Below are 23,565 nucleotides of genomic sequence, written 5' to 3'. Positions count from 1 at the left end.
GCTGTCTGCTGTAGCCATCCTTTCATTCTGACTAATCAGCCATACCACTGTGTCAAGAGCTTCAATTAGGTCAAGTAAAGGAGGCAGAGCTCTTAACCTTCAGAGCAATGATATCCCACACAAGAGCTTGGACCCCCCTCCCAGGCCACACGTCAGTAACAGCTGGAGAGGACTACCAAAAATTGGGAGCAACCCTTTTTAACTGCCACCCCCCGCCCCCCCCCCCCCTCCAAAAAAAAAAAAAAAAAAAAAAACCCTGCTCCTTCTTAGACCTGCTGTTCTGAGGATCCCTCTAGCTCAGCTTCATCACAGCCTCTGGGGACGAGTCTGCAGGAAGCCGCTCCTCCGAGGCCCGCCGTGACTGACAGCCGACCCAAAAAACAACACGGCACATCTGGTTTACATGCACCGCGCGAGAGAGGCGTCGTCTCCTCCCAGAGCCCGGCCCCTCCCCGCGCTGCGGGGGCATCCAATCACCATGCCGGGACTATGCTCCTCATGCCGACCGATTCGGGTCAGCGAGGCAACCCGCTGCGGGGGAAAACATCAGGCAAATATCAATGCTACCAGCTTCTGCCCGCCTCTCTCTCTCGCCGTCTGTTTATTCGGAGGCATGAGACTGAGGACACGGCCGTGGTTTCACGGCCTGGGCTAAGCCTGGCAAAGAGTGCGATCACACGGCATACATGTGGGGAGCGCAGGAATGAGAGGGAGCTGTGGAACTCATCCTGCCGGTAGCCCGGCGCTGAGAGCCAGTCAGCGCTCCATTGTTTCGCTAGCGACCCCAGGGGGATTGCAGGCCACTGCACGGGAAACATTCTCCACCTTGTTTATTCTGCAGAGGGTGGGACTGACTTTGGGGGGGGGGGGGGACTTCAGTGTTAAATATAGACGCCCCAATCACCGCGGGACAGAGGTAAACAGGTTTAACACGTTCACTTTTAATGTCTGAAAGAAATGGAAACGGTCAAGCGCTTGGCAATAAGAGTCCCACACAAATATAACTTCATTAAAAGCACTACGTGGGTTTGTATTCATTTAGAAAAATGTATTCTGCACATTTTTTAAATTTTAGGATAGGTACACATGATTTTAATGGCAGATAGATCAAATAAAGATTGATGAAGATTGATAAACAGACATGTCTAGCATTATATCATCTCTGCTTACAAAAGTCAGAATCAAAATTTAAATATTATAATATTTTAGATTTATTCTGTTCTGATTTGGTGACCACAGGACAAGTGAGCGCTGCCTTGACGGCAGAGATAAGATTATGCTCTGTTTAGTAAATACCGTGATCCACAAATACCTCAACCAGTCTACAGGTTTTGGACAGACAGCCTATTTCACTCATTTTTAAAAATGTTTGTCACCGGCACTACAAATTGTTCGAACCAATATCTCTTTTATTAAGCCCTAATTCAACCTGCCGCTCAACTCTTGACATTTGGTGACATAAGGCAATAAATAAAGACTCATTGCATACAGAACCCCTAACAAACCATATTACTGATGATATTACTGTGCACATTACCTGTTATTTGGTTACATCATACTGATGGGTTATAAAATAGAATTGCTTAATGTCAATTACGGCTTTATTTCACATTGCACTCTGGGCATGCATTTGAGGCAAGAGTAACATTAAGCAGAGATTTAGTACCTACATAGTGGCAATTGCTTGTGATTATCTTACATTTGACCTTCCAAGCACATTTTCACAGACAATGTGCTACCATTGTGCTTACTCATCTTAATAAATGGTGAATAAGCACAAGCATTTTCGCTTTTAAATGTAGCCGCAGTCTGCAGTAGCTGCATAATTCAAGCAACGCATCTAAATCAGTAAAAAAAATGCACTTTATTTATGCAGTGGTTAGTAATTTATTAAGTATGTGCATGTAAACATACTTGGAGTTGACAGGAGGGACTGGTTCAATGCTAATGACTTCATAAATTCAATAAAGACACTGGAGTCAATAGGCTACTTTTAGGAATCGTGTGCATTCAGAAACTCATCGTTGTTTTCAAGGCTAAGAGAAACACAACCTTGCTAAATAAGTAACTGGTGGGAGGGAGAGAGATGAGCGAGAGAGGGAGAGAGATGATAATGGTGAGTGACAGGCCCAGGGCAGTGATGTTGCTAATATCACAGCAGAAAAACAGATTCATGTAAACAAGTCTTGAGAATCTTCCCCAGCCTCTGATCCAAGCAAGACTCCTCTCAGAGAAACGTTAAAGGTTCTCCTTACATCCAGGTGAGGCGAGGACCAACATGTCCAGAAAGTTCTGTGCAACTGTAACAAATCTCTCCTCGCGGTACTGTTACTGCACACAAGGGGCTACTCGACTCAATTATCTCCAAACAAGTTATGCTTACTGACGACTGCGGTTGCACCATTGATAAGGATTACAGTGTTGACAGAAACATTGCTAGGAAAACCCAAAAGGAAAGTGTACAAAAAGAAACACAAAGTGTGACAAATCCCAGTTAGCATTTCTGTCTGACAGTCTACAGCCCAGACACGCTTGTAGACAATTCTGTAATTATGTAATAGGTTGGTCTTACATGGTCACAAGTCCCTCAAAATTTCTAGACAGAACAGGTTCCAACGGAATATGCAGACATTTTAAATGATTTATCATTCTATCCATTGCTTAGCATTGTGGCTTATTCATTTGCAGTATGTATCCATTTACAGGTTCTTTTCTTCCAAATACTGCAGCCTGCTACTGGCATGTGCTAAATGTCATTCAATGCATTTTGTCTATTTAATGTGATTTTTGTCACCAGGCAAATGTCCCCACAGGGACAATAAAAGTTTTCATTTGTTCAGTCATACATTCATTCATGCCTTCTGTTGCTGATGATTAATGAAGATTAATGTTCAATGAAGAATGTTCAAAGCTGTGACTTCTGATTATTGCTGAAGAATGGAACCAATATCAACACTGCAGAGCAGGACCAAATAAGCAAGAGGCATATACCGTATAAGAGCTGTAGATAAGAATTTACCCATTTCAAATACAAGTAGGTATTCATTTACTCTATGAAAAGCTCATTTGATGCAACCAGACTAAATGGAGCAGTAGCGTGACTAGCTACTGTGCTACACAGAATACTCTGTATGACACCTTGGAGCAGTAATGTGTTCTCTCTGTGTAGAACATTCCAGCAAAATCATTTGAAAACCTCCCCCGCCTGTCCATTTTGAACATGTAAAAGATTAACCCTTAAACAGAACCCTTTGTAAAGGACTGATTTGAATTTTATCTACTAAATGAAGCTCGGAGTTAAACTTTTTTTGAAAATGTGTTTTATTCATTACACATTACGTATTCCCAGTTACAGCCAGTAACAAATATATAAAAACCTGGAGAGTTATTAAATGGCTGTGTTCCTGATGAACGACTATGCAGGTTTTCCATCAGGAATAAACAGCCAGTGTTAACACAGGATTTAAAGGAGCTGTTAGTGATCAACACAGACAGTAGATGTGGCCTTTTTTGGAAGCGAGTCTAGCCCAATCCTCTCCTGGCTCAGTTTATAGGCCTAGGAGCTGCCCCTGTGGGTGACAAGCGCAAACAAGCCACAGTGGACATGTCAGTAACAAACAGCACTTGAGGGGCAAGAGGGAAAACAACAGGCCATTCAGCGGCAGGCACCATGACATCATCACATGACTCTGGCATTTGTGTATTTTCCAGCCAGATACTGTCCACTCCCATCCCCCCACCCTCACTTGTCACAACAATGGAGCCTCTCTCCCCGGCCCGCCTCGTATTTCTGAGGGCCGCCGCAAGGCTGTCCGGTCTGATTGCAGCCGATCAGGTCTGAATATGCGGTATGGCTGAACTGACTGGAGAAAACAGAGACGAGAGACTGCCAAAAATATTAAATTTAATTTCCCTTTCATTACCTCACAGTTTATTTGGCACTATACGTACTGAAAAGCCAGGGACTGGATTCATTGTATAGCGTTCTCCATTTCTGTTATTCGGATAATTCTAATACTTGTGTCCCATTTGCTTCATTAAGATAACATGCCATGAGGAGATATGCCGAAACAATCTTCATTGTGGGATTAACATATTTAGCCATCACATAATACTAATACCTATTATTATTATTATGAATGTAGGTTTTATTACTATGACTATTTTTTTAATGACTATTTATTACTATGACTGTTTACAGCATCAAAATGTTTGTAAAATGGTGGTTATTGTGACCATGGTCGTTAATATTAGTGTACATTTTAGATAGTATCAACAAAATTCCTCAAAACTTTTGCAAACACTTATGGGAAGCTTGACCCATAAGTGTTTATTTTAAATGACTTTAAATTCAAAGCATGTGATGCTACACTGGTGTGCTGGTGAGCTTCTCCTGTTTCTTAAATGAAGTGGTAGGTGGACGGCTTCTGTTTTTATGTGAGTGCAGGTCACTGACTCCTCAGCAGGCCTCCCCCCTCGCCACTATCACCACGCCCAGAGTCTGGTGACTGCAACCTCACCACACCCCGAGACACAAGCCCAGGAGGAAACACAGCTCAATGCCGGCACTGTTCTGGACGGGCTCGTGCTACAGCATGTCACTTTCCAAGGTTAATGGCTGGGCAGCTATTCAGGCCCACAATGTCCCACTTTCTCCGTCCACGGCGGCCACAATGAGACGTCCGCAACATTATCCTCAACTACATCAATGGCTCGCGGTGAAAAGTGAATGAGGAACATTAAGAGCTGCCCAGAAGAAATGGTCCGGATATGCTGGGGTGTAATTCATCCCTTCATCAAATGGCAGGTTTTAAAAGGGCAAGTGGAAACGAAAGATTCTCTGCGGTTCGACACTTGCCTATTCATGTTACAGACCCCTGCTACGGAGGGTGCAAGCTCCTACGCCGGTCTGAAACACTGCACTGCGCTTTAAAATGGGCTCCTCAGATCAGCAGATGATTCATTGCAGGAATAATCCAGGGAAGCAGGGCTGCAGTATGCTGCAGAGACAGTGGAATCTCCTTGGAGGATTAACCCAGCCCCAGACTAGGTTGCGGAGGTGAGAGGGAGGACTGCACCCGTGGTAATCTCTGAAGGCCTTTCCACATACTCCTCATGCTAAGTACTGTAACTCTGACACCTCTTCACTCCAACACGCTACACTGCACTTCAGTTGAGGAAAAGAGACAGGGCCCCATCAACCCAGTGTGGGATGCCCCAGTATAAACTTTTACCATACAGCACATGACGTATGAATTTCAGCAGTCAAGAGTCCCCAAGTATAGACCCTCTGTATTAGTTTGAGGAAAACTAATACAGCTGCTGAGCTGCTGAAGTATGTGAAGGAACATTCATAATGAACAGGAATAATACTCCAACTCAAAATGTCATGGTTGGGGCCTGTGAAAAATTGTAAAATGCCATCACAGACAAACACGACGGCACTCGTAAGCAAGGTTATCCCTGTCATCTCATCAGATACATAAATGTAGCAGAATTGTTATGCATTTTTTAAGGGAAAATAGCCATTCAATCACCTCCCCTTCAAGTCAAGTGTAAAATAAAACATATTTCACATACAAATGAACACAAAGTGCACGCATAAGTGAATTGCTTTCATGACGAAAACGCACTTGAACTACATTCCAATATTCTGGTCAAAATTGCAGATAAATTATCATACAATGACACTCATGGCTTTTTGGTTCCATGTTTATTTTTCATCGTACTGAAGTCTGACTTTATATCCCACAAAATCCCATCTGCACAAATGCAGACGAACTGAATTTTCATCTGAACCCAGGACAGAGGCACAGGGTGCATCCGTCAACACGGTCTTTTGAACCCTCACAGAGTCAAAGCCCTGTACATTGTTCCTTTGGAGAGTTAAGCATAAGATCCCTGTTGAAACTAAATCCAAACCTAAAACTGAAGTACAGATGATGAACGTTAAGATTAATTTACAAGGATGATGATCACAAATTACACATAGCTGGAGGTAGGTGGTAACGACAGCCATCGCTGGGTTTGACAGAACACAGCAGCTGTAATGAACTGCCAGCCAACCCCTGATTGCTCCAGCAATAACCTGGAGTCCTCTGTGTGAACCCCTTTTTTGACACCCTTTAAAGTAATAGCTGATGCCACCTTAAATAGCATTCCTTCTGCATAATGTCTCATAAATAACAACATCCTTTCAAAGCACTTTTCATTTCAGCAAAAAAACACTTGATCTTTGTTTCTGTACCTAAGGCCCAGAACAGTGTAGGATGTGTAAAAGAACTTGAAACTCATTCACTACCAAAAGCAACATTTGAAAAAAAAACAGGAATCAGTTTTTTTTTTTTTACTGAATTAAAAAAAACAACAAATTATTTTGTCATTAAGGTAAATACTTGTAAATCACACTGTGGTGAAGCTTGAGTACATAATACTACACTGACAAACCTGACAAAGCAGGGTCTAAAAAAAGTTCCAGTGAGGCAAGACTGGATCTAGTTTGATACAACAACTTGTCTTTGTCAAGTGTAAAAAATTTCCTGGCTGGTCAAAGTATAGGTTCATTTCAGAACGTGATTCCTTCTAACTTGGAATGTTTAAGATGGCATGCCTGTACTGATATTTTTCATAGTATGAAAGATATAGGACTCATGGCTAAAGGGAGAGTTATGGGCTTGATTGCTTTGTGGAATACAGCTCAATAGCCTCAAGGAAATTAAATAAACTTCTGCAGAAAAGTAAGCCCTGCTGTCTTTACATGCTTAGCTAACATGTAGAATGTATGCAATGAAAGTTATCCCCACTGAAACCTCTCAGAATGTCTAAAAACTAAGCAGAGACAATGTAAAACTGAAATACAGACATAAAGAAAGCCTTATTAGAGGCAGAGCCCGCAGGTTTGGTTTCAGTCCAATAAGTTTAATGGACTGTGTGTTATTTTTGGGATCAATGTGCACCAAGATGTTTCATTCTAAAGTAATGAATCATTTGAATCAACCAATATTGTTAGCAAATTAATGTTCTGATAGGTCAAAACAAGATTTGAAGTCAAACATATGTATGTCATTACAAAAAGAAAAGTTTCCAAAAAGAAAGAAATATAAGCAGTGGGGTTTTTTGTTGGAGCAGTTGTTCTTATCTTTGTAATTCAGCGCTTACATTTATTTTGGAGAAGGGGCTCTATAATCTTTAAAAAATAGGTGAGGCTTCACCAACCAACCTTACAGACTGATATGAATGATGTGTGCCACATGGTAATGTTTTTTTGTCCAGATAGCCTGTGACAGGTTTTCATTAACACAGCCAACATGGCCACTCTAATTTGAGCTCCAACCACCCTGGTCAACTGCCAGTGATACAAATGTATCTGTACATTCACTGTGTGACGCTGAACAAAAAAATAGGATGTCTTATGTTAAAGTAACCCCGATCATTTCAAACAGATGAAAAGTGTACAGTACGTTAGAGACTGAATTTTCAGCCAGACACCAGCTACAGAAATAGTTTCCACATGTTACATGGCAGGCAGGTCTGAAAGCTGGAAGTTAACCATTTCTGGACTGTAATTGGCATTGACATCCTCAGGTCCATTAAAAATACATTTGATTGACATTAGCAGTTGTGCCTTTGGTGTTGTTCAGTTTTTTTTCTAGTTTGCAATACCGGTGTCCTTGGGACACAATATTGCCAGATACAGTTCAGGCCTAATCTTATTAATTAAAAAAATCATAACACTCATTTTAAGGAGTGGAAGATTTACAGCTATATAAAACTATGCACTACACTCTGTGCTCCTGTTATTTATTTTTCTGTCTGCTTTAAAACCCCAACCACAGCAGACGAGGACCTACTCTACCAAAGGTCATATGATTTGCTTTTATATTTGTTTTCTTCTTTTTATATCTTTCAATGTTGCCCAAGGATGAGCTTCAGATAAAAAATGTGCATGGCATTCCTTACCTTTAGTGAGTCGAAGCAGGCAATAACTCTTCCATTTTCCACCTGGCAGCTCTTCGGTGGGTGTGCAAATTTGCATTCCTCATCACTACGTGAACACGTTCCCCTCTGAAACTGCCGGCACACTTCCAGTGTCAGCCATTTTGTGTCCCGTATTGAAGCAATGTTTAAAGCCATATTAGAAATGGTGAAAGAGTGGCCTTGGGGGGTTTGGAGAAGATATTCACTGTGGTTGTATTGATTCAAAAAATATGTTTAAAAGTCACACGCAATAAGCTAAAAAAAAAGAAAATTTGTTTAAAACTTTTGGCTCAGTTTGTTTGTTTGATTATGAAGACCTTAAAAACTGAGAAGATGGCGGACTGACACAGAAGCAAATCAGCGACATGAGGAACAGACAGGCTATCTGTCGGGGAGTGGTCACTCATCAATCAGTTTGTCCCAGGTGCAGACCTCTGGCCAGGTAAAGGGACATGCTCGGTGGCTCGCTGGACTGACAGACCATCCAACTGTTTCCAGCACACTCCAATTAATGTGTTTTCAAGGCAATGGCACTCCTTAATGGAATATTAAGACTATTAAGATATGCAGACTGCTTGCTGGTATTGATTTAGCTTCTCCCCAATACGTCAGCTCTTTGTGCATTGGCAGTGCCTCCCTCGCGGTAAATCTTTCCACTCGGATTCTGAGAGTCTGGAGCTGCACAGAAATGAAATAGAGGGCCAAGTGTTGGGACTGAGGTATCTTCTGTCACAGCTCAGGCGAGGACCGTGTCTGAGAGTGGAACCCAGGCTTCAGAGAGAGACACACAAGCTTGAGCCAGTGAGCAGCTTCAAGTAGGGACGTTGTCTGACAAGGCACTTTCTGTCAAATATCTGTCAGGGAAAGAATGAAAGGAAACAAGTTATCAGCAGCTCTATTTTTCAACATAAAGCAACAGCAACTCAGTGCCTTCAACAGCACAAAAACAATTTTAATTTGCTAAACCAGGATTGTGTGAATAATCTATTACTTAAAATCAATTTCACCATCTCTAACGTCACTTCTTGTTCAGTATATCCATATATATTTATGCTTAGCTTCAGAGACAATTTCCCCATTGCTAGCTACCACAGAAATGTAAGCTTTAAAGAAAAAAAAGTCACAAAATTCTGTCACATTTGACAATGAAAGCCCCACTATATTCATCTATGTTCAGTATAAGACCCTTTAAAAAGAAAGGGGGGAGTATATATGTTTTAATACTTTTTCTATTCACAGCTGGCAGCTTTCCAGCAGGGCATTCTAATGATTAACACTCTGAAGCGCTGCCTTGCAAATGAATTAAATGACTGATACCACTTTTCCTTCCTGTTACAAAGCTGCTTTCTTATGAAGCTGTTCTCTCCTTCATAAAAATTATTTCCTAGCACTGGGAAATTATCTTGAACAGCTTCATACCAATTCAACGGGATGCAGTCTAAGGATGGCAAGTAATTTTGGACCTGGCTTTCATCCATTTTGTTGAAGATCAGAAGCATAATTCTGTCTTGGTCAGGAGCATCACTATTACACTTAAATGTCATGGGGCTGGCTGAGAGTAGGCTAAGTGTAGTACTCTCAACAGCGATACATGCCTCTGCATGTCATGAAAATACGAGTTGTAGCAATTTCTCCTTCATGGCAATTTGGAGATTCTACTACAAAAACATATACTTATGACAGAAGGTCTACCCTTCAGCTTTGAGTTGCCACTACTGAAAATAATTCCATTTAAGTTGAACAGGGTGCAAAAGCACACCTTTGTTATGCCTGCAATCATGGATTAAAAAATCATGGATTCTAAAAAAGCTGGGAACAACCTATTTTTGTACACCAAACTAAAACGCTGCCACTATCTACTGAGGAGTTGATGTGTAGCCAAGGGGTTAAAGCCAGCACTTGGTAACTGCTGATCACTACTTTGCTGCATTGTGCTCGCAGTGCAACAGTCCAGCGTTCAGAATAGATGGCAGAGAGTCGCACTCGCCCTGTATAATGAGACAGCATAATGCAGTGAGCTAGTGCACTAGAAAACCAGGGTCAGCCCAGTGAGTGAAGTTGCCCATGATGGGAGTTTCTACCCAATTGAAACACTTATTGCTGCGATTTTCTGGGCAGCCATCCAGCAGCCTGAAAAGGAGCGAGACGTTATGCATGTGCCAGACGCGATTATGATGCTTCCTGGTCTCGTATTGCCCAAACCTGACATCGCACGTTCAAATTAAACACCAGATTACAGAAAGGGGAAGATTCTGACTGAATGGGGAGGGAACTTCTTGTCTTGTTTCTTCTTCTTCTTTTCATGCCTCAGTTCCCCTGCCATCCAACCTCCAGAGAGCACAGCTTAACAACTCATTACTTATTCATTATTAGCAGGCACAGAAGAGAGGCAGCCTTTGAGGACCTCTCGCAAAATTCCATCAATTTGGAAGCCTTTCCTGGAACATCTGGAAATATTTACTTGTGTGAACCGGAAGCGGGCGGGGAGAAGAAAGAGTGGCTGGTGGGGGTAGGGCCTGCAGACGGTAAAACACACGGCCGCTGTTAAACGTCTCACTTCCAGTTTAAGCAGCACACCCCTCCACAAACGTCTGCAAATTGATTAATACGTGCAATTACGCTGCGTATCTGTGTATGCCTTTCGCATGGAATAATACTGGTGTCACTCATTTCATTGTCTTCTCCTAAAACATGGTAATCCAGTTTGCTAGTGTTTTACTTACACTCTCCAGTCTTGCTGGTCCTTTTTTTTTTTTACATTATCTATAATGCGCCACAACAGCAAAAGTAAAATTAAACATATGGTATTGTAAACATTTCATAAGGAAGCAATCCGTTGTTTTGTTAAAATGATTTTTCAGATGATGATTTCATACCTCCGCCACCCCCAGGGCAAAATCAGCACCTTGAATTGCTCTTGGCAGCAGGTGGAGGGGAGTAGAATTAAATCTCAGTCTGAGAGGAAATCAACAAAATGTCTGGACCTTGGTGCAAACTGTAAGCCCATTCTGCCACAGTCTGTTCCTGTATTTTCCAGAACCTTCAGGAACAGATTCACAAATGTAAAAGTATCTTTACATACTACCACATTTACAGACACCTAATAGTACCTAATAAACGTATCTAATCTATTAAAACAACATGCCAGGAGAAAGACAAATCATTATTTGTGGTCCAGTCAGGTTTTCACTCTCTTGACTACTAGTGAAAACATTTTTGGTATAGGAATACAGGTATAGAAACCGATAAAAATGTCTGTCAAGAAACAATGAAATGACTATTTTCACAGGAAAAAATTCTGCTTTGATAATTCAGTGAATTACCATAGCATTTCTGAAATGCATTTCACTCTGCTGAAAGCAGAACAACATGCATATTGTCCATACAAGGTCTTCAGCTCACACTAGAATGCAAATACGGTCCAACAAGCAGAAAGGCTTGCCTGTGTTTCCCAATGCGGGGAAATGACTTTTGCAGCTCTTGGCATTCTTGGAAAGAGCTTGGAAGACTGAGAAAATTCTTATTTTTCCATATATACGTATGCCACTTCAAGTATGTTTCTAAATAGGAAATAAAAGTTCTTAAACAGACAGTTTGGTCCAAGAACATGTACATCCATTCTCAGTCAACTACATACCATGCTGAGCACTGTGTGAGCACTGCTTTAGCAACACAATCACAATACATTTACACTTTTACATATTTGCTCAGAATATGCTCTTATTCAGAGTGACTTACAGAGCTCACATTTTTTTAAATGTGTTCTCCATTTATAGAGCAGGATATTTACTGAGGCAATCTGGGTTAAGTACCTCACCCAACAGCACAACGGCTGTGGCCACCTGGAAATGGAAATGTGGGCTACAAGCCCTGCTCCTTACCACTGCATCACACTGCTGTCCAATCACAGGGGCCTGAATGAGCAGTGGGGTGCCAAGAGCAGTGTGGCGAGGGAACCCTAACTGACATATCTGCCCCTACCCTGTTTGTTCTGCCGCTGTGGGCTCCCCGGTCGTTGTCGGCAGATGACATGGCTGGGCTCAAACCCAGGACGCAGGGCTCAGCCTGCACTTGGAACAAGTCCCTTAACTGTCTGAGCCACGCTGGGAGCCCTCAATAAACAGAAATGTGTCATTCTGTGGGCTTCAACTGTAGGCATGAAAATCCCCATTCATGAGACCAATTAGTCAAGGAGAGAAAATTTAATGAGAGCCCTGAAGGGCCCCTGTCCTTGCTAAGTCGTCAGCTAGCGGTGACACCGGACCAGCACACACACAGAGAACCCACAGACAGCTGACAGCTGCTATGCAGCCAAAGCAGGCTTCATTCTGTAAGACGTCTGAGTGGACCCTAAACCTTGGCAGGGCCATTTCTAAAATTGGTTTGTGTAGAAAGTGAAACAGTATTTTAAAATGTCACCAACGAGGCGAAGTAATCCAAACCCCTTGTGGTTAGTGCAGAGGCTCAGGCTTCAGTTCGCAGCTTACACCACACAGCCATTTTTGCCCTGACCTCTTTTGGCAGGAGTCGCTCTGGTAGCTGCCTTTGGTTGTTTCTGAAGGAAGGTTAGCCATCAAGGAGGAGTATATACTCCCATGTCAGACTGAGGAATTCCAGATATGAAAACGACTCGGCCCACACGAGACAGTGCACACAAAACCTATGGCTATAAAGCTCTCATCCTGAAGAGAAAGACCCCAACCCACATGAATATTCTAATTACAACATAAAATAATTCTCCTGATTTTCTGCCTCTCAGTGCATACTCTCTGAGGGAGGATTTAATTTGCCATTTTCCCAGGGGAGAAACAGCCACTATGAGCGAATCAGGTACGGATCATGTCAAATGTGACCTTTTGCAATTAATACGATGCTATTTTTAGAATCTATCTGGCAAATGTATGTGACAAAAGGGAAGGTTAACGAAATGATTTCACTCATTCTGATTAATTCAAATGGTACGTATGGCAAGTATCCGGCAGTAGTGTTTATAGGTATATATGACTTTATAGTGATACAGGCCTTTACTTACAAATAGCAAACACATGAAAAACAAATGATGAGATACACTGTACTGCATTTGCAGTATGTATTGTAGTTCTTTAACTTTGTTTAAACATACAGTAATGTGGGTAGCTGCCTAACATGTTTTTCACACACAAGTAAATAAAATTCAGTTTGGTTCCTTAAAACAATGCCATAACATATAACAATATACAACAATAACTGAATCATTCCCACGTAGCAATTTTTCGAGTGAGCACCATGTCAGCAATTCCTGGGTCAATGCAAACTGTATGGTCTGCAAAAAAGCCAAACAAACTCAAACATGCCATGTAACTGGATACGGGAGAAGATTAGCATAAGAGGCAACTATTAATTCCTGGGCAGCAGCATGATGTCAGAACAATGAGCACTGGGCTCATTATTATTACAGTTCCTTTTTAGCTAAGTGAATCAGACCCAGTCCAAGATTCCCCTAGTGGTCAAGGATGCACGTCAGGTCTGACGGTTTTGCGCTTCAGCTACGCAATGACAGAATGAAAAGCTCCACACCCGACAACATAAAGCTCCCCCCCTTTCCGAACCTCCGCCTAAATGCCCCTCAAGGATAAAACTGATGAGAGATGACAGATGGTACACAGGTAGGAAGGTAGCCGCGACACCCTTCCTGTGACCTGCAGGGATTAGTCCCCGCTCCTCCCCTCCCTCGATGCTGATTGGTGGCTCAGGGACAGGATGCTGTTGCAACGGGATGCAGCTCGGCAAATGCAGCATTCTGGGGGAGGGGGGGGGGGGGGGGACGGACGACAGACGTCTCGACTGTCGATAAACGCGAAGCAGAGCCAACAGGCTCCCACCGCCGGCCTTCGCTGATCAGGGTGACATATTTGACTGATTAATGCTGCTAACCTTGAATCCGCTCCAGCCTGGGCTTTATAAAATTTTAATTCTGTGCAATTTATCGACTGCGCTATATTTGTCGCCAGACAACCTTTCAGGCAGATGAGAGTAATGCCGTGGGAAAAAAAAAACAACATTAACAGAGATGACAACATGCAAATGCTGGAAAGAGCACATTGTTGCACAAATCCCTGGAACGGAGGTTACAAGACAGAGGTGCGTTCACGAACACGCGCTCGTTTCCACGGACACCTCCAGAACAGTCAGAGAGACCCCCTGACCAGAGGAGCAAGCCAGAGAAAAGCACAGAGTTTCAGAATTAGAGCTGTTTATACCAGCTGATTGTTGAAGCATTTGAATATCAAAGAATCCACACATAAAAAAGGCAGGAGGTCCTAAATTAAAAGTCATTAGCTTGACCTCTATACATTGAATTCACCTTCATCATCTTTTTAGAAAGCTTCCTAATATGACAGAATCATACCTCTTTTCTTTGGCACGGACAATGCAAGGTCTACTGTGATACTATGGTATGCTATGGTGCACGACTGGGGCTTCCTAGCAGTTGCCTAGCAGTTGTGTTAGTGCTGAGAAGTAAAATGCCTAGCATATGAACTAATTGTCCACATGATCTTCGTGAACTACAGGAAGTGAAGAGGGCCACTCACCCGTCGTACTGAGGGGGAGAAAAAAATAGTAAGTCAGTTTCACAGATGAAATATTGTTCACCTCAAAAGGATTTAAATCTCAAGCCGTTTCTCACCAAGGATAAATTATAAGCATATGACAAAACGTGACTACTGCCTGTCCCAGCAGCACACCCCCAACAAGAACACAGAATGGAAATATGACCCTATTAAACCTTTAGAATATTGTTTTCACTAATATGGAAGTCTTTTTTGTAATACAAATAATTTATACGAATAACCTAAACAAGACATTTGTTTTATTTCAGTTAAAACAAATATGATATGCAGGACATGCTGTAAGTTCTGTGTGAAACTGAGCAACAGTTTTACAAAGATAATGGTTTTAGATCAACTCAAATAAATCCTTTTTACTTAGGCTGGAATACATTACGCAACACAAAGAGAATCTGATTCCAGCTATTTTTTTTACGTCAGGTGGAATGACAGGCATTCTAACTGCGCATAACAGGCCACTAGACTAAGCAGGTTACAGACCACAAGCGACGCAGGGTAAAATTTTCTGAGTCAGCAGAAGATTGTGCTTCATATTCTAATAGCCTTAACTAGGAACTGAACCACAATGACCTGAATTATCTTAATGTTGCTAATGCTGCATCTCTCAATGAGATCATCCACTGCTTATCCACAGAACAGTTCTACTCACCAGAAATGCTAGATGAATGTCTGCCTGTGCTGTGTGCCATATCCGGCTTGCAATTTCCCATAGCCTTCAGAATTTCAGACCCATGTGTAATTTAATTACCAATTTATGGACTAGCAAGACATTGTGGGGTGGCCAAGTTTGGCTGCTGACCTAAATCTGGTGACTACCCGGTACAGAAACAACTGCCATCTATGACATTTTCTCAGTTTACCTTTAACCGTTTTTGTAGGGACATGGCTGAATGCACTTGTAAATCCAGGTCTGACCATTCTGAAGCTAAAATAATGTGAAACATCTTGATTAGAAAATGACATTTTCAATCTAATTACGCAAAAGGTCAGAGGCACAATGAACTAAACAAATGTAGAACAAACTGAATCCAACACAGCTAAAATAATGATTTCACCTACAACAACAACTGAAAGAAAACCTGAAATGCAAAGTCATGGCAACATTCTAACTTTGCCCAGTGATTCAGCTATTTTTAATGGATGAAACTGACACCGACTCTCCTAAAAATGTGAAATATGAATAACTCTGTAGGAAAAAAAAAAACCCCCCAAAACCACCAGACTCTCCAATAAACATGGTTAATTAGCTACCTCTTCATGCCTGTGTCAGTTCTCTCCCAAATCCATTTAGGGAGTTACCGCCACTCGCAGGGCCTTGTTAATAGAGCGACGCTGGGAGCTGGCCTCACTGCACCCGCTCACAAACAGGAAGGGCAGAGACGCTCTTCCATCTCAAATACACCCTCTTCCTCTCTCTCCCTGTCTGCAGCGCTGTTTGACACGAATCCGGCTTTTTTCCTGACATTACTTTCCAGGCGACACAGTTCTTAATGTGCTTCTCCTTCATGGGCTGCCACTGGATACCCAGCAACAAAAACGCCTTATCAAGAGCTTCAGAATGTTTATGAACGATTGGGAGCCCTCAAAATTAAAATTGCATGAAGTCCCTGCCAATTACAGAACCGGCCACAAACTTCAGATATACTCCTTTAAGCAGGTAAAAAAGAAAATGAGAACATTGTTTAAATCTATATATGTGCCAACCAGAACACAAATGATCTGTTCTCTTATTTGACTGAAGTCTGCCTCTGTGAAAGGTGGGTCGGTCTAACAGAAGTCTCACAGAAGCTCAGGAAATCACTCAAATGAACCTTTACACAAACACGCGCATTTGTGACTAGATTCAAGACAGATGTACATATTACAGACAAGTTCCTTTGGGGGGGAAAAAAAACAGGAGCAGAAACTCTATGGAAACTGAGTCATGGAGCAAACATAAGCGGACCACCCGTTAACTGGAGGGAGAGACAGGCAATCTCCCCGTTTGTTACTTTCTTACAGTACAAACAATAAGCACCACAGACGCAGGCGGATGAAGGAGTACCTGCAGCACTTGCATACGGCAGGAGCAGTTTCTAGGTCTACTCTACCGGCAAGCACCCCCCTCCCCTCCTCTTTTTCCCCACATGGTATGCACCATACTGCAGCAAACTCCTTTTTAAACAAGTGGTACAAAGAACAGAGAAACAACCCTCCCACCTCATTCGGTTGAGTCCTGGAGCTCTTTACAGCCACTCTCAACCGCGGCATAGAAGCATCTGGTGTAGCGATTTGACTCCTTCCCGGTTAGGCGCTATCCTAATTAAATGACCATGTGAATTGTTGTCATTCCCTGCTCGGTGCTGTATGCTGAGGGCCCATGACTAGACAGGGATTTTTCTTTCAGCGGAGAGTGTCTGCTGAACTCTGAGGCTGAAACATTTCCAGTCAACCCCCCACCAACCCTTTCCTATCTTCCCTCCCCCGGCACGGCCCTCCTAGCGAGCTCAGTCCAATAGCAGCACAGATTTCAGATCTGCTGCCTTATGATTGGTCACAAAGGAGTGAATGACAAGCTGACTTCAGAGCCTCCAGTGACAGCCCTATGAATGCTAATCTTAAAGGTATTTCCCTATTTTCAGGCCCAGCTCAACAGTACCAATTATTACAAACAGTAATGAAAACACTCCCCATAAAAACATTTTTAAAAAGTCAGGTCAATGCAAGAGGAATGTTCCTGCTTTTAAGAAGAATTATGACTTTTTTTTAGGTCAATGAACATTTGTAAGAGTCTGAGTTTACCTTGTCTTTAAAAAACAGAAAGCAAAGATAACGAAACATGGCAATTCTCCATTTTCTATTTTTCTACTATCTGTATATCATTGTGCTATAGGGTAATCTTTTGGATTGTACTGAAATTATACAAGAAAAAATATAAAAATGTTGCAGCATTTTAATCCAAATGTTTGTAATGCAATATGTCTGTCTTACAAATTAATCCATGAGTTCATCCTTTAAGAGTACATGAAAGAAGCAATGACAATAAAGTTCCTATGTCATGAGTAAAATATTTATCCTCCTTGTCACCACACTCAGATAAAGCTGAACTTTATTATGTCTAAATAGTGATTAGCCAAATGGTCTTGTAGGCAGGAGGCCACAAGTTTGAGTCATGGGTGGGGCACTGTCCTTGAACCCTTGAGGAAGGTACATATCCTGAATTGCTTCAGGAAATATCCAGCAGTATAGCTGTATATATATTTATATATGTATATGAATTATTTATTTGCATGACCACAGAAATTCAAAATTCTGGTGGCAGGAAAGCTTTTGGGATCACGGTAGGGGCACTGCAACTTTACAGAACTGATGAGCCAGTGGCAGGTTCACGACTTTTCCAGAGCAGCTAAACAGCTGTTCTCTCACGCTTTGGACTCCCGTTCTCACAAGCTAGCCGCAATTAACCAGTGGTAGTCAGCCGATTGACAGATGGCAACTATCCAATGAGACCTCGCTTAATATGACCAGCCACCATTATCTTAGACAAACAAGGCATTTGAACCCATTCATGTGACCGTTATGTGTTTGCCTAAGGTCGTTGTCAGTAGGCGGAGCATTATTCCCCTTTTGCAACTGGCTATTTATGCTGGCAGCACAAATATTTTTCAGAAAGCCTCAACAAAAGACAGGAAAGAGTAGGAAAAAATAAAATCGGGCAAAGGTGTTTTCTCACAAAGGTGCTCATGGAATTCACAAAAGAAGTTTATTCAACAAGCCACATTTATTGGTACCTTGCCTGTTGGCAGAGCGGTCATTTAGTGCCAAGCTCATTGAGTTGTCAGCGTATCCATGTCAGATTTTAAAGTAAAGGCAAAATGGGGAACTTTCTAAAAACACAACCTAAAATTCTTTGGTCAGCTGCTAAAAAAGCTGTTCAGGAACCAAGAAAAAAAGTTGCACCTGGTAATTTTAGAATTTTGATGAATGGTGGAAGTTGCATTTAAATTAATTCAAAGTACTGCAGTTGGTGACTTTCGTGAAGATAAAGTACGCTTAATTTAACCATTTGCTTATCCTGCTGTCACTATCTTGTTCGTTACATATATGAACTCTCTTTTTCCACACACGAGTCATTATGTCATGTCTCAGTGACAGCCATGGTGATAACGGAGTGTGTAGGGACTGTTCCTCTCATTGGGCCTGTGAACGGATGGAGAAAGGGGACAGGCTACTCGGCCAGGTCTAAGTTCAAGTCCCCCAAGTTGTTTGTTTTTGCTGGCCAAGTGCAATCCTTGGTGCTCTGCACAAAACAGCTCTCTGTGAGTCATGCTCCGCTGGAAATGAGCCACACGCGTTATATGGCAGGCAAGTGAAGCACGGGCAAAAAAAAAAAAAAACGTCACTAGCATAGTTTACTATCCTTTTCAACAGTTTGTTTCATGTTAATCTTTGCTCTCATACTGTATGCCATTATGGTGGGCAAAAATGACAAAGGCATCTTTTGTGATTGCTTTAATTTGCATCCTGTTAGTATAACGTGGCAGTCAAGTTTTCACATATAGCTCCAAAAGTGAACTGCACTAAGGTTTGAATCAAGCAGTCTAATGAACTAAGTGTGAATTCATCCTAGACACAGAAAAGACCACATAGAGGATACAGGCAGAAATGGGGAGTCATCAACCTGTTGCATCTTACTGATATAGGGCATGCTTCACCATTGCAGAAATAACACCTTCTGCGTTTTCCTGTGAAATAATAACAATTACTTGAACTATACATTAGATTTATATTTTTATATTTGTTATTTGTAATGGGGAAATGTCTCTTCAATTTATTAAATATAAAGTTAAATTTATTGAACCGGTTTCCAATGTTAAACATATGCTTGGTGGAGAATTGTATTTTAATAAAAAAATAATAGCTTTCACAACACAAAATAAAGCTTATTCAGAACACACATAGACTTAAACGGTGCAGAATGTAGGCACAACTTTTCTCATATTAGAGTTTGCACCTTTTTCTAACAGGTGCATTTTATTCAAATAAATGGTCTCTCTCTCTGAAGTATGGTTCAAACTAGATTTGGTGGGTGTAATAGGTGCCTTTATCCTTCTTAAAGAGTAACTAGACTTCATTTGTAGTCACATCAGATTTCAAACTCAAAATATCCCTTTGGTGTGAATGTTCAACAACAAAGAAAACACAAGATCTTGAACAAATCAGAAGCCTAACTCACTAAAATTAGACCCTTAAAGACTAGCCTCATGATTACAGAAAAGTGTTTTGGCTGCACTTGTAAAAGCATTCACTGAAAGGAAATTCCTAGTACTTAAAACTGGTCAAGGTTATCTGGTTTTCTCTCTGTGTGTTTAGTGGTTGACTTTGTAGGTATGTATTTAATGCACTTTCAAAACAAGTGCTTGCTGTCTGTTGAGATAGTTACTTCGAAAAGCTGGCTAGCTCCCGACTCACTTTAATTCTGTTACAATCAATGTTACTGTGCCCTCATTATTTTAAATGGATAAGTTACTCTGTACACATCCTATATTGTTCTGCAGCATTCATATCTTCTGCCTTCCATGTTTAAGATGGCACAGATCATAATTCTGCTCGTTAGAGGAATTGGAGAAGATGTTGAATAAAATGCTTCATGTAGCAAGCAACCTAGTCTTTTAGTCAATCTTACTGTCACTGGACTCCAATCAGAAACAAAGTCTAAATTGGCAGACAAACAACAATCATTAGACTAATTTAATATGCCAGTGATGAAATATTTGGAATGATATTTTTAATGAGTAATGAATGGCTAAATGTTGTTTCCTGTATTTTACTGTCAACTTTCAACAAAAAATGTGCAAGTTTAATAGAGTTCATGTGTCTATGTCTACATGTGAAGAGGTACCAGCACTTTCTGTAATCTCCTAGATTCTTAACAGATGAAAAATATGACCTAAAATACTTTGTTTAACAAAACGTGAATTGGCCCAAAATGCATACATGATCCTGGAAAATGACATACATAGTTTCAACTACAAAAAAAGCAGCATAACAAAAATGTTTTCAAATATGGACAGGCCCCATATTCTGTTCAAACACACACTTTGCTCTACTGTAATACAATGCCCTGTTTTCACTATGCTTTCAGAAAATAACATTATAGAAAGAAGTAAGATCAATGACATGCTACAGCCTTCCTGGATTTGACAGTAATTAAATCATGACACAAAGACTTATGATTCAGTCTAAAATTGTAAGACCTTTCTGTGACCCTTGGATCCTGCATTACACGAAACACAAATAACACTATCAAATGCAGAATGAAAACAAGACCTACAGTTATTTGAGGTCAGGCAATTTAACTCCAAAAGACAAGACTCAGATGTCACCTCATCTACAGTTTAACCATTAGTTTAAGTGCTTTTCAAGGCTATTAACAGCAGACTGCACAGCTGTAGATGTGTCAACTCTGAATGTAATCGCCAGTGCAGAGGAAGTAAATCATATCTAGAAGTCGTCTTTGTTCAGCATATGGGCACAGCCAATTGTGTTATATGAAAACAATAGACTGTCGGTTTCTGAAGCCTGTGGGTGTGTTATTCTAAACACTGAGCAACAACATATTTGTTGTAGACAACTACTGGCATAGAATTTCTAAACAATAAGCAGCAGGTAGCTAGGTTCACCTGAAAACCAGATAATAGAATTAGAATTCTATTTAGGTCACGCATGCATTAAAGATTATTGAGATTTACTCATCTTAGTCTATATAATCTAAATATATAATCTAAATCATCTTAGTAGCTGTCCTCTTCCATATTCCATTACTATGAGCAAATCCACTGTCGTAAAAAGTTGTTAACGAGATGCAAACTAGGCATTATACGACATCATTCACTTATTGCAAATTTTTATCAAGGAATCAGAATTTAACCTTAAAGCTCGGCAAGGTTTTCATTTCCAGTAGTTACCAACCACCAACTGCTGCCAGTTACCAACAGTTTGCACTGATTAAGGTATAGGATGTCAGAAATCCGTCCACCACTGAGAAATTACTTAGTCTAGCTATCTTGGTTTATTGAAAATTCTGTTAGCTGCAACCTCCATCGTTTCAGATTATTTTAAAGGTGGCTGTCTACTAGCCAGCTAGCTACTGTGCAAACAAACGTTATCTACCACACACTGATTGCCACAAATGCTGAAGGCCGTGCTAATTGCTGAAATATACGTGCTGAATACACATAAATTAACTAGCATAGGTATGCAACTTAAACGGCAATGCGCTTTGTTGTGCCACCTGGGTAAGAACATAGGTGTTATTACTTAACGTTAGCTACATGTCGTCGGGGAGCGGTCAAGTGCCAACCTATGTTACATTTAACCACCTAACGAATAAACTGGTATATTCCATTGAGGGCTAACTAGTTACCTGGTTAGCTATCCATAACAGGTACATGGGTAACACAGATGTCATTCTAAAGTGAAGTAATCTGATTAGCCGATCTTGTTCGTTAGTTAGCTATCAAACGAACTAACTGCAATCTGATGAAATGATGTGGCTATTCGCGGTTAAAAGAACGAGTCACCTGGCTAGCTAGTCTAGTTTGCTGGCTAACTGTCCGAGTAGCAACTAAAGCTAACTTACATAGTTTAACATAAAAACGACATTTCTGAGTTTCATACTTTACTACCGTTGGTCCACCCGCCTGCATTTCAGTTTATACATAACAAAGTACTGCACTGCTGTCGGCAGCTGTTAGTTAGCTAGCTACGGTTAGCCTGCGTGCTGCTACAGATGGCAGTCACGTAACGGCCAAACTCATGAAGCTACTGGCTACCACGATCGCTACATTTATCAAAGTTCTCAAGTTAGCAACTAAATTAGCGATAAAAGGGCACACGAAGCTAGCGTGCAAACTACTGCAGTCAGTTTCTTACCTCACCATGACCCGCTCCTACCCCTCACCGCTGCCACAAATGCCAACAAACGGCCCACGGAACTTAAAGTGAACATGTGAAGATAGAAAAAATTGTGTCTTGTTAAGGCTCGCCGTTGGCTAGTCTAATTTTAAAAAACAAACATTCTCGTAGGGTAAAATACAAAAAAGATCACCACAGTAAAACAACTAGGCAACTAACTCTCGCTTTCCTGTTAGTTTGCGTTTTGCACATGCAACAAGCCTTTCTGACAGCTCCCAGAAAAAGTAGATTTGGCTGCTGGAAGGGGTTGGCTAGCGACTATATAAATCAATGTTTCTGTCATCACTTCTGCACTTTCTAGCTATGCTACCCTTCCGTGTATTTCAAAACAAATATCTGGTAGTTTTAAAAATGTGTTTTTTACTGCAACCCCAGTGAAAGTCCACGTTAAATAAACACATTTAGATCACCCTGCTAAAATACACATATTGGTATATTCCAAACGAATGTCAGGAGCCCTGGAAGGGCAAGGGTCTGCTTGTTACCTAGGAAACAGCAGTGAAACTCCTCTCCACCAGTTCTTTCTGCCTCCCACAACCGTTCTAGAATCAGCCTTCTTACCATTAATCTTGAACCCAAGTGTGTGTGTAAAGGATGGATGCTGATCCAAGATCAGCTCCCCGAGGCAAAATCAAGACAGCCGAGACCCCCCTCTAGTTCACAGAAGGTAACTTTTCTTGAAATCTTGAAATCAACAGGTAGACTTTATCATGGGTACCATTAAAGTATCATACGTGTTGGGTTAGAACTTCAAGGAATTGTAATTATAATAATTATAATAACACTGACCACATTGACGTTATCTGGAATTGTTAAATTACAATTGTATAACTTGGACCATATTATTTCAGAAACAGCTCAGCTTGTGAAATGGCAAGTTTTCTAGAGTTGCAGAGAGTTTGCAACTAATGCAATGAAGACAGCATATGTAATAGTATGAATGCTATTATTATATTAAAAGTCCTTGAAAAGCAAAAGCTGGCATAAGTCCAAAATCTTGCTTCACAAAAGCCCATCAAGATTA

The 23,565-nt window shown here is 41.2% G+C and overlaps 1 protein-coding gene across 10 annotated transcripts in view; it reads right to left on the bottom strand.

Moving 5' to 3' along the window:
* The window catches only part of LOC118788761 (muscleblind-like protein 2a), a 55,997-nt gene extending 33,246 nt beyond the window's left edge, over window positions 1-22,751 (bottom strand). For 4 of the 10 annotated variants that reach the window (XM_036544805.1, XM_036544798.1, XM_036544801.1 and 1 more), the window contains exons 1-2: window positions 22,500-22,749; window positions 7,960-8,831 (exon numbers count right to left, since the gene is read on the bottom strand). In XM_036544805.1, the coding sequence (XP_036400698.1) occupies window positions 7,960-8,133 (174 nt within the window). In that variant the 5' untranslated portion in view covers window positions 8,134-8,831; window positions 22,500-22,749. Of the gene's footprint in view, window positions 1-7,959; window positions 8,832-16,784; window positions 16,990-22,499 lie in introns of those variants that run through there. The other 6 variants (XM_036544800.1, XM_036544802.1, XM_036544803.1 and 3 more) reach the window with 4 other exon arrangements.
* Window positions 22,752-23,565: the final 814 nt, after the last annotated feature.

Source organism: Megalops cyprinoides, chromosome 14 (assembly GCF_013368585.1).
Source record: "Megalops cyprinoides isolate fMegCyp1 chromosome 14, fMegCyp1.pri, whole genome shotgun sequence".
Lineage (NCBI taxonomy): Eukaryota > Metazoa > Chordata > Actinopteri > Elopiformes > Megalopidae > Megalops > Megalops cyprinoides.
This window is presented reverse-complemented; position numbering and strand designations above follow the sequence as displayed.